Source organism: Neoarius graeffei, chromosome 10 (assembly GCF_027579695.1).
Source record: "Neoarius graeffei isolate fNeoGra1 chromosome 10, fNeoGra1.pri, whole genome shotgun sequence".
NCBI lineage: Eukaryota > Metazoa > Chordata > Actinopteri > Siluriformes > Ariidae > Neoarius > Neoarius graeffei.
Window position 1 is genome coordinate 36045561 of NC_083578.1, and position 11802 is coordinate 36057362.

Genomic DNA, 11802 nt, shown 5'->3' on the forward strand with positions numbered 1-11802 from the left:
GATTTCTGCATGGAGGAGTGGACCAAGCTCCATCTTCAAGTGTCTTAACCTTATTAGTCATCATAGGAAGAAACTATTCATTATTCAATAACTATTCATTATTTTTTTCAAGGCAGGCTTTACTGAATGGTTATTAGAAAATAAATCTTTTACTTTTTGAAGTCCTTATCAAGACTGAACTGTTACTGGGACATCTTGGGAACAAAAAACAACCAAACAAGCTTTTTCTACCTTTTAGGAGTATTTAAGTGTGTCTCAGACTTGGAATAACTGACATTTAAAGGATAATAGTACACTAGAAAATAATATACTGTATGTCATAAAGAGAAATATATTCCTTACTTGATTTCATTGGCAGTTTCCTTTATATAGTGTTGCTTCTGGCAGCAGCATACAAGAAGCCAGACTAACAATAGGAGGAGGAGCAAAAGCAGTAATGCACCTATCACAGCTCCTGCAATTACTCCTGCCTTACTGGTTGCTGTGATGGAAGATACAAATATTATATTAAAAAAACCTAATATATATACATATATTATATATGTATATATATGTATATATATATACATATATATACATATATACATACATATGTATATATATACATACACACACACACACTGAGATCAATTACAGTGCCATGAAAAGCATTTGCTCTCTCCTGATTTCTGAGAAAGATAACCTGAGAAAACAGAAAATACACTTTTTCAAATGATAATTTAATTAAGGAAAAAAGTAATTCCTCACTTACAATTAGACTAGATACAACCAGGCTTGATTGCTGTCAGCCGTGGTGAAACTAAACATCACTTAAATAGAACCTTTCCCACAATGTGAAGCAGGCTGAAAGGTCTTAAAAAGTCGTGCACTATGCCACAATCAAATGAAATTCCAGACTAGAAAGACATGTATTGAAATAAATGAAAAGGGTTATTTCTAAAGCTCTGGGACTCCAGCAAACCACAGTGAGAGCTAGTATCTCCAAGTGGACAAAACCTACTAAAATTCCTCCATGAATTCCTCAATGATTTGTAGAACAAGAAATAGAAGAACCCAGAAGAACAATAATAAGGTCAGTGTTCATGATTTCTTCATTAGAAAGAGATTGGTTAAAAATGGTACCCATGATCTGCAAAGGGAAAACTACTGCTTACAAAAAGGAATGACTCAGCTCACATTTGCCCAAAAAAAAAGCAAAAAACCATGTTGATCATCCTCAGTTCTTTTTGGATAATTTTATGTGCAGTGATGAGTCATAAATGGACCTTTTTGTAGACACTGGTACCATTACATCCGGCATAAAGTTAACACCATATTCCACAATAAAAACAAGATGTTATGGGGATGCTGTGCTGCTTCAGGACATGGGCTATATGCCATAACTGAAGGAACCATGAATTCCACCAGAAAATACTGAAGATGAATGTCCAGAATGTTCACTCTGTGACTCGAAGCTTGGATTATGTAGAAAGACAACAATCTGAAGTGCAAGTACACCTTTGAATGGTTGAAAAGAAACAAGATTAAGGTTTTAGAATGGCCTAAATATTGCATCCCACAAAGATGCTGTGGCAGGACCTTTAACGGGCAGTTCATGCTAGAAAGCCCTCCATTGTGGCTGAATTAAAGCAATGCTGCAAAGAAGAGTGGAACAAACTTCCACCAGACTGATAGCCAATTATTAGAAGCAATTATTTGCAGTTATTATTGTTAAAAGTGGGGCGGCACAGTGGTGTAGTGGTTAGTGCTGTCGCCTCACAGCAAGAAGGTCCGGGTTTGAGCTCTGTGGCCGGCGAGGGCCTTTCTGTGCAGAGTTTGCATGTTCTCCCCGTGTCCGCGTGGGTTTCCTCCGGGTGCTCCGGTTTCTCCCACAGTCCAAAGACATGCAGGTTAGGTTAACTGGTGACTCTAAATTGACCGTAGGTGTGAATGTGAATGGTTGTCTGTGTCAATGTGTCAGTCCTGTGATGACCTGGCGACTTGTCCAGGGTGTACCCTGCCTTTCGCCCATAGTCAGCTGGGATAGGCTCCAGCTTGCCTGTGACCCTGTAGAACAGGATAAAGCGGCTAGAGATAATGAGATGAGATGAGATGAGATTGTTAAAAGTGGCACAACCAGTTATAAGGTTTTTTTTTCACATGGATGAAACAGGTGTTGTATAATGTTTTTCCATCAGTGAATAAATCACTTAAAACTGTTTTTGTGTGTTTCATATTCTCTATCATATATTACATTTTGTCAGCCCTGTGATGACCTGGCGACTTGTCCAGGGTGTACCCCGCCTTTCGCCCATAGTCAGCTGGGATAGGCTCCAGCTTGCCTGTGACCCTGTAGAACAGGATAAAGCGGCTAGAGATAATGAGATGAGATGAGATTGTTAAAAGTGGCACAACCAGTTATAAGGTTTTTTTTTTCACATGGATGAAACAGGTGTTGTATAATGTTTTTCCATCAGTGAATAAATCACTTAAAACTGTTTTTGTGTGTTTCATATTCTCTACCATATATTACATTTTGTCAGCCCTGTGATGACCTGGCGACTTGTCCAGGGTGTACCCCGCCTTTCGCCCATAGTCAGCTGGGATAGGCTCCAGCTTGCCTGCGACCCTGTAGAAGGATAAAGCGGCTAGAGATAATGAGATGAGATATTACATTTTGTATGAAGATCTGAAAACATTTAGTGTAACAAATATGCAAAATAGAGGAAATTAGAAGGGCAAACACTTTCATGGCACTGTATAAACAAAATGTAAACATTTTGTATTTCCTACTGTATATACAATGATCATTTTACATTAGAGCTGACTTGGAGCATTTCATAAGAAATATTTATTAACCATATTTTCTAAATTAATTCAAATTTAAATATTTCTGAAAAGTTACATAATGCACAAAAAATCCTCTATTAGGTTGAATATGTTCCAGAATAATTGTTCTTTAGATTAACGTTAAATTCTTTTACTTTGTCACACAACCACTGACACACCCAAAATTCCAGACATAATTACTGCTCCACCCAGACTTACAATTATATGCTTTCAGTGTGTATTTGCACTGCTCCATCCCTACGTCATTGCTGACCATACACACATAGTTGCCTGTGGAGCTTTGTGAATGGTTGTATATCAGCAGTTCTCCAGTCTGAGGGTCTTTAAAAGAAAAAAAAATCAAGAATCATTCAAATAATTTTGTATTGCTGTAAAGCTCCTTCATGACAGTCAATTGTTAAAAGACCTAAACAAATAAAAATTTAATTGAGAATTCATAAATGAGAGTAAAAAGTTATTTCATTAAAATATTCAAGTAAAGATTCTGTTATATGACTTGTATTTTTGAACATGCAATGGCATAGGAAACATTTGCTTAATTTTACAATATACAATTAAGAAAAGGGATAATCCAAAGTTATAAGAAATAAGTAATGAGTGTGCATGAAAATATCATGCAGGTGATTGAATTGAACTGAATTTACTCTGAAGAAAAAGCAGGCCAGTGCAGATAAATAAATAAATAAATAAATAAATAATATATATATATATATATATATATATATATATATATATATATATATATATATATATATACTGTAAAAAAATATATATATGTATACAGTGGTGCTTGAAAGTTTGTGAACCCTTTAGAATTTTCTATATTTCTGCATAAATATGACCTAAAACATCATCAGATTTTCGCACAAGTCCTAAAAGTAGATAAAGAGAACCCAGTTAAACAAATGAGGCAAAAATATTATACTTGGTCATTTATTTATTGAGGAAAATGGTCCAATATTACATATCTGTGAGTGGCAAAAGTATGTGAACCTTTGCTTTCAGTATCTGGTGTGACCCCCTTGTGCAGCAATAACTGCAACTAAACGTTTGCGGTAACTGTTGATCACTCCTGCACACTGGCTTGGAGGAATTTTAGCCCATTCCTCTGTACAGAGCAGCTTCAACTGTGGGATGTTGGTGGGTTTCCTCACATGAACTGCTTGCTTCAGGTCCTTACCCAACATTTTGATTGGATTAAGGTCAGGAATTTGACCTGGCCATTCCAAAACATTAACTTTATTCTTCTTTAACCATTCTTTGGTAGAACAACTTGTGTGTTTAGGGTCGTTGTCTTGCTGCATGACCCACCTTCTCTTGAGATTCAGTTCATGGACAGATGTCCTGACATTTTCCTTTAGAATTCGCTGGTATAATTCAGAATTCATTGTTATATCAATGATGGCAAGCTGTCCTGGCCCAGGTGCAGCAAAACATGCCCAAACCATGATACTACCACCACCATGTTTCACAGATGGGATAAGGCTCTTATGATGGAATGCAGTGTTTTCCTTTCTCCAAACATAATGCTTCTCATTTAAACCAAAAAGTTCTATTTTGGTCTCATCCATCCATAAAACATTTTTCCAATAGCCTTCTGGCTTGTCCACGTGATCTTTAGCAAGCTGCAGACGAGCAGCAATGTTCTTTTTGGAGACCAGTGGCTTTCTCCTTGCAACCCTGCCATGCACACCATTGTTGTTCAGTGTTTTCCTGATGGTGGACTCATGAACATTACACAATCTGTCTGACTGTGAATTGGTGGAGTCCAAACTCTTTAGAGATGGTTTTGTAACCTTTTCCAGCCTGATGAGCATCAACAACGCTTTTTCTGAGGTCCTCAGAAATCTCCTTTGTTCGTGCCATGATACACTTCCACAAACATGTGTTGTGAAGATCAGACTTTGATAGATCCCTGTTCTTTAAATAAAACAGGGTGCCCACTCACACCTGATTGTCATCCCGTTGATTGAAAACACCTGACTCTAATTTCACCTTCAAATTAACTGCTCATCCTAGAGGTTCACATACTTTTGCCACTCACAGATATGTAATATTGGATCATTTTCCTCAATAAATAAATGACCAAGTATAATATTTTTGTCTCATTTGTTTAACTGGGTTCTCTTTATCTACTTTTAGGACTTGTGTGAAAATCTGGTGACATTTTAGGTCATATTTATGCAGAAATATAGAAAATTCTAAAGGGTTCACAAACTTTCAAGCACCATTTATATATATATATATATATATATATATATATATATATACACACACACACACACACACACATGACAAACATCTTGTTGAATTCAAAATCTAAAACTACATTAATCTTGAAAGAATGTCTGTTTTTTTAAGATAAATAATCTTGCTATTAGAAAAGAAGTTGCTTGTTTTTCAGCTCAGGGAAAAAAAAAATCGCTGGCATAAAGATGACTTACTCTGGAATGTTGTTGGTGGCAATGCTTCACCATTCTCTTTTATCCACTTGTGTATTAAAGGAGCTGAACCCTCAGATGATTTGCACCACAGTGAGACAGTACCTCCTACCTCCTCACCACTTTGACTCCAACATTTGGGCACAGAAGGTTTCACTGAATACAGGATAAGATCTTAGGTGAAATGATGAAAAGTGGCCACATTTATTTTGAAAACATATTAAAAACTTATTTTTCCACATATCTGTATCCTCAGTGATAGGTCAGTAAGGTGCTAATTCATCTAATCTGAAGTGAATAGGTTACAAAAACAATAACAGAATTTTAAAAACCTGTTGCAAGAAGTCCATCCTCCACCCAGTGCTCTAACACAGTCACAGTTTAAGTCATGTGAGCCAAAGCACTGGGTTGTGACAGGGAGGAGTAGGAGAACTGGTAAAACAGAAACTGGGAAGATTGTGAGACCATTGTGAAATGTGCATGCCTCAGTCTTTACCGAGTATCACTAAAGTGATCTTCCGTGAGTCTATACCAGGTGGTTTCTTCACTTTGCACTGGTACGTGGCTGTATCAGAGACACGCAGTGAAGAGATGGTGATGGTGGCATCTCCTTGGCTGGGGTTACCCACAAACTTTAGTCGAGTCATCAGGCCTGGGTCTCCAAGTTTGTACTCCTTCCCCGCTGAGTAAGACAAGATCTGATAAACATTCAGAGACATAAATTCATTATGTTTATATTAAAAAAAAAAGTTCAGTCACTCAACACAAATCATATGGCCCCTGAAAATCCTCTGCTCAAGTAATTTTCTAGATTACAAAGAACAATAAACAAGGGATAGTAGTGTACTAAAAAAGCTAGGTAATAGTTTAAATGAATGTACTTTTTTCTTTATGTATTTATGCATTCTTTAGTTACCGCCACCAACTTTGTTGGAGGAGGTTATGTTTTCACCTCCATGTGTTTTTGTTTGTTTGCCTGTTCCCAATGTGACTCAAAAAGTTGTGAATGAATTTTGATCAAATTCTGAGGAAATGTGAGCTATGGGCCAGGGAACAATTGATTAGATTTTGATACAAATCCGCATATGTATATGGATCCAGGATCAGGATATGTATACGGATCAAGGATTTTTTTTTCCATTTTTGCTGTTCCCAACATAACTCAAAAAGTAGTACACAGATTTTGATTAAATTTTGCAGAAAGGTGGGTCATGGGTCAAGGATTAGATTTTGATGCAAATCTGTTTGTGTGTATGGATCCAGGATCTACGTAGATATGTCTATAGATCCAGGATTTTTTTTTTTGTCTGTTCCCAGTGTAACTCAGAAAATAGTGAATGGATTTTGATGAAATTCTGATGAAAGGTGGGCCATGGAACAATTGATTAGATTTTGATGTAAATCTGAATATGTGGCTTGGTGGAAGTATGCACTCTACCAAGTGACCTTCTAGTTTATTTATATATTCTGTAGCATAGTCAGTAATATAAAGATGGATTCCTTTTATTAACAGAATGTGGACATCAAATTAATTTATTTAATAAATGTTGCTCTTTCTTGTTCCATTACTCAGCTTCTTAAATAATTATAGTTTATTCATAAAATTAAAGTTTATGTTGGTCTTTACACATATGACACTCCACTACTGTTTTCATATACAATCCCCTCTGAAAGTATTGAAAGGGCATAGCCAGTTCTTTTATTTTTGTTATACACTGAAGACATTTGGGTTTGAGATCAAATGATGATAATATGCTGATGGATCAGAATTACAGCACTCATTTCCTCATTATAGTTTATTCATAAAATTAAAGTTTATGTTGGTCTTTACACATATGACACTCCACTACTGTTTTCATATACAATCCCCTCTGAAAGTATTGAAAGGGCATAGCCAGTTCTTATAGCCTCATTATGTATTAAACATAACATGGCACCTTTGAGAGGTGCCCACCCACTTTTCAAATAATCAAAAATATTGTAACGTGATTGACAGCCTACCTAGGTTTGCCCTATTGATTGTTGGAATAATTAATAGCTCTGAATGTCTCTCCATGGTTTGAGCTCTGTTTTGCCTCTGAAGATTGCATTTGTTGTTAAAAAAAGATAACAAAAGCCGAGAAGAGGGAAAATCAATCAGAGCCAATGTACAAGTATAGATCATAGACAACACAACAATTTGGAGTACACTGCAAAAGAAAGCAACCACTGGTATACCAACAACCAGACATAAAACAGGTTGGCAAAGGAAAACAGCTGTGAAGATAAACCCAAAAAGAACAGTCAGGGACATCACCAACAACCCCCATAAGGCAGGGGTGAAGGAATCACAATCCACTGTTCAAAGAAGACTTTTAGAACAGAAACATGAAGTCTGTATTCCACAAGATTCAAACTGCCCATCACTCGTAAGAATCAGAATGCCATATTGGAATTTGCAAAGGAATACAGAGATGAGCTGCAAATGTTTTGAAACCAAAATTGACCTCTACAAAAGTGATGGACAGGACAAAGTGTGGAGAAAGAAAGGATCTGCTCATGATCCAAAACATATGAGCTTATCGGTAAAACACAGTGAAGATAGAGTCATGGTTTGGGCTTGAACGCTGCTTGTGGACAGGCTCACTAATCTTTATTGATGGTGTAACTAATGATGGTAACAGCACAATGAATTCAGAAGTGTACAGAAACATTCTGTCTATTTACAGAGAAATGCATCCAGTCTAATTGGGAAGAACTTCATACTGCAAGATAATGACCCAAAACACACTACCAACACAACAAAGGACTTCATGGGGGGGGGGGGGGGGGGGGGGGGGAGTGTAAGGTTTTAAACTAGCTATGCCAATCCCCAAACCTTAACCGAATTGAGTATACCTTTCATCCCCTGAAGAGGAGATTGAAGAGAGAAAACTCCTAAAACAAACAACCACTGAAAGAAGCTGCAGTGCGTGCCAGGACAGGCATATTAAAAGAAGAATGCAACACTCTGGTGACGTCAGTGGCTCACCGGTTAAATGCAGTTATTGCGAGAAATGGATTTGCAACCAAATATTGTTACTTAATTTGAGATTACCTATCTGTTCCTATATTTTTGCTCACATATAAATTGTGTGGTCTGGCACCAAAGGTGTCATGTTCTAAGTTATTTAACACATCTAGATGTAAATATCAGGAAATGAAAGCTTACATTCTATCATCTCATATTCATCTTTTGATCTCAAAACCAAATGCCTTCAGTATACAGAAAAAAAAAAAAATCAGCATTTGTCCATTTCACAGGGGACTGTAGGTAAGCTGTACATTTTGAGAATTTTATGTTGTCCATTCTGATAAACCCCACACACTGCTCGTTACAGATCTCATCTCATCTCATTATCTCTAGCCGCTTTATCCTTCTACAGGGTCGCAGGCAAGCTGGAGCCTATCCCAGCTGACTACGGGCGAAAGGCGGGGTACACCCTGGACAAGTCGCCAGGTCATCACAGGGCTCGTTACAGATATGAAAGCTAAATTAATTTGTTGTTGCTCAACAAAATTGATTGAGTTTAATTAGTTCTCACCAACTTGTCTTTCTGAGTCATGTCTGGACTGACAATGGACCACTCAACATCCAGCTGCCCAGTGTCAGATGGGCTCTCACTGTAGGTACAGCCCAAAATAATATCTGATCCCTGTGGCTTCTTGATTGTCTGTGGCCCTGTGGAGGTCACTTGTATACCCACTGAAAATGCAGAGTATGTTATGATGATATGAAGTGGTATATGTAACCTACATCACTTTGCTACAAACAAACAAAATTAGAATGACATGAAAAGTTATTATTATTATTATTATTATTATTATTATTATTATTGTTATTATTATTATTATTCCACTGACTGTTGTTAACAATTAATGTTCACTCATTTAATCTACTCATTGAACTGGCAAGTATGTAAGTTAAGAAGATCAACTGAATCAGATTTGAAAGGGCTACTGTAAATAAATGAAACAGCTGAAACAATTGCATTTATTTGACTTGTTTCATGATAAAGTGAGTGATTATTGCCTCTTACTGACTTAAGAAAAAGAAAATTGAGGAAAAAATTATTTATATTGTTTGCAGGGTGTTATGCTATATTACATTTATTTTCACTTATATTTATTCATACACCCAAGCATAAAGGATACAAAAAGAAATAGCAAACAAAAATAAATAGAAAAAAACTGTCAAAACCCACAAAGCAAGCTATGTTAAATCAATATATATTGTAATATAATTTCCTGAAATATAAAGACATAATCTGCACAAATCATTGTATAAAACTGAGTTCATGTTATATATATGTTGACTAACAGAGACGTATGTGCCAAGTACAACTTTTTAAAATACAGATCTGTTTTATGCTAAATGCCAGCTCTCTTGGTAAATTCAAAAGTTAGCACATGTAGTGCAGTCTTGCCAATGTGGTTCTTCAACAGAAAAGTATTGAAAGACAATGACAGAAGAATACTCACCCACATGATTTAGACAGACTGATGTAGCGTATAGTACAACCAAGGAAACACTTATTCCAGTACAATGCTTTATCATTGTCGAGTATAATCATCAGTATATAAATCTGCATGGAAGAAAAGTTTGGATAAATAGTCAAGCATGCCTTACCATCTCATTAAAAGCAGATTGTAGGGTACAAACAATGTAAAGTAGAAAATGCAGTTTTGGTAAGGAATGAAAAGAAAGACATGTCATACTTCATTCTCAGAAAGTCAATTGGTAGGACTCAAATACCATAGAGATCTTCAGCTGATAGTTGTAAATTGGTGGTCAACATTATTCTAAGTTATTCTCAACCACTGCTCTAAGGCTTGCCAAATCAGAAATCATATAGTCTTATCAAACCATGCATGAAATAATACATATATAAAACATTACAGGGTTGTCTGGAAAGTTGAGAGAGAGAGAGAGAGAGAGAGGATATTTCACAGCAAACAGAAACCTGTTCTTATGGAAATGAATGCCACCAATGCTTAAACAAATCAACATGTAGAATAACTCCTTAACATAAATACAAGGCAAGGTTGATTAATAATCTCTTCATATGACATTATACCAGACTACATCTAAGCCTTTCTTTGATTCATTTCTAATGCTTTTTTTTTGTCAGGTGTAAACAAATTGTCTATACATACAGATATAGAAGTGATAATTTATCACTAGTAGAAAAAAACAACAACAATATTTACCTACTAAAATAGAATCCAAACAAAGCTGAAAAGGGACAGTGTAATGTGATCACTGGCTTCTTCTCAATACTTTCTCTCATTCATTCTAACTGAAAACGAAGGGGGAAAATATGTCTCCTTTTAGCACCACCCTCTCTCTACATTCCATCCATAACCCAAGCTAATCTCCAGCTAAACTTGTTAGGCTAACAGTAAAATGAGCATAAACACATGGTTTGCACTTTATTTTTGGTGGTAACTAACAATGACCACTAGATGGCAGCTGGATAAAATAGCACTTTTAACCATACAATTTTTCAGACAAATGAATACAATTATGGTAGTCTCTAACATAAAACAGTACAGTTTTATGCAGTACAGTTTTGCGCAGCCAGTATAGTACTGCACTTTTCGACATTTGCAAGATTTCTTTCTTCTCTAAAATTTCTCTGAAATAATTTCTTTCTCCACAAAACCAACTAGTGTGAAAATAGCCTTATAACGTAAACAACAAAGCATTCTTCAGTCTTTTTACAGAATTAAGCATGTTCCAAATCTTGAAACAATACATTTTAAAATGAAACATTTTTAATACTTTGTATGCATCTGTACATATTTTATATGGTACAATAAGACCATATTACCTGCAGTTAAATTTGTATTGGAATTAATGGGATTAATTTTGGTTGTTTTTCTTTTTGATTATAAATAAATCATTTTCTTCTAAACAATTGTCTGTGTACCTTCCTGTGGTTATTACTGGAAGGTTGAATCCCACCAGAATGGTTGTGATTTAGTTCTTTGTTTAGGCCAGGGGTTCTCAACATTTTCTGCTTTGAGGCCCACCTATTCATATTTGTAACAAGTCGGGGCCCATTAAAAAAGATCCCCAATTATATTGGCTCATCTATTCTATTAGAATCTAATAATCTATTGTAAAGTGTATTAATGGGATGCGACATCACTCCCTGTTACAGATGGGACCCCAGGAGTTAAAGAAATGCAATAAAAACAAACTGTTTATGTACAGAAAACAAACAAGTTATTAAAACCAAGAAGTACAGTCAATAGAAGTGGATATAGAAACCACTCAGTGGGATAGATCTTTACATGCTAGTAAAGAAGCATTTTTCCTATGAGTTGGAAAATTATCCATCCGCTGAGTTCTCCAACATCTCAAACTACCTGGTGCTGCAGACATCATTCTACATGGACAAACAGAAGAAAACATGGAAGAGCATGAAGGCCTACAACTTTTTATATGTGGCTGGGTTAAAGATCTAGGAAGCCAGACACTACAAGATAGATGGCAGTGGATGCATCT

At 36.1% G+C, this 11802-nt stretch overlaps 1 protein-coding gene across 4 annotated transcripts in view; it reads right to left on the bottom strand.

Annotated features, from left to right (window-relative positions):
* The window catches only part of vsig8b (V-set and immunoglobulin domain containing 8b), a 57582-nt gene extending 47002 nt beyond the window's left edge, over positions 1–10580 (bottom strand). The window contains exons 1-7 of one of the 4 annotated variants that reach the window (XM_060931744.1): positions 10504–10580; positions 9775–9874; positions 8834–8994; positions 5767–5968; positions 5274–5426; positions 3028–3150; positions 343–481 (exon numbers count right to left, since the gene is read on the bottom strand). In XM_060931744.1, the coding sequence (XP_060787727.1) occupies positions 343–481; positions 3028–3150; positions 5274–5426; positions 5767–5968; positions 8834–8994; positions 9775–9862 (866 nt within the window). In that variant the 5' untranslated portion in view covers positions 9863–9874; positions 10504–10580. Of the gene's footprint in view, positions 1–342; positions 482–3027; positions 3151–5273; positions 5427–5766; positions 5969–8833; positions 8995–9770; positions 9875–10499 lie in introns of all 4 variants that reach the window. The other 3 variants (XM_060931746.1, XM_060931742.1, XM_060931745.1) reach the window with 3 other exon arrangements.
* Positions 10581–11802: the final 1222 nt, after the last annotated feature.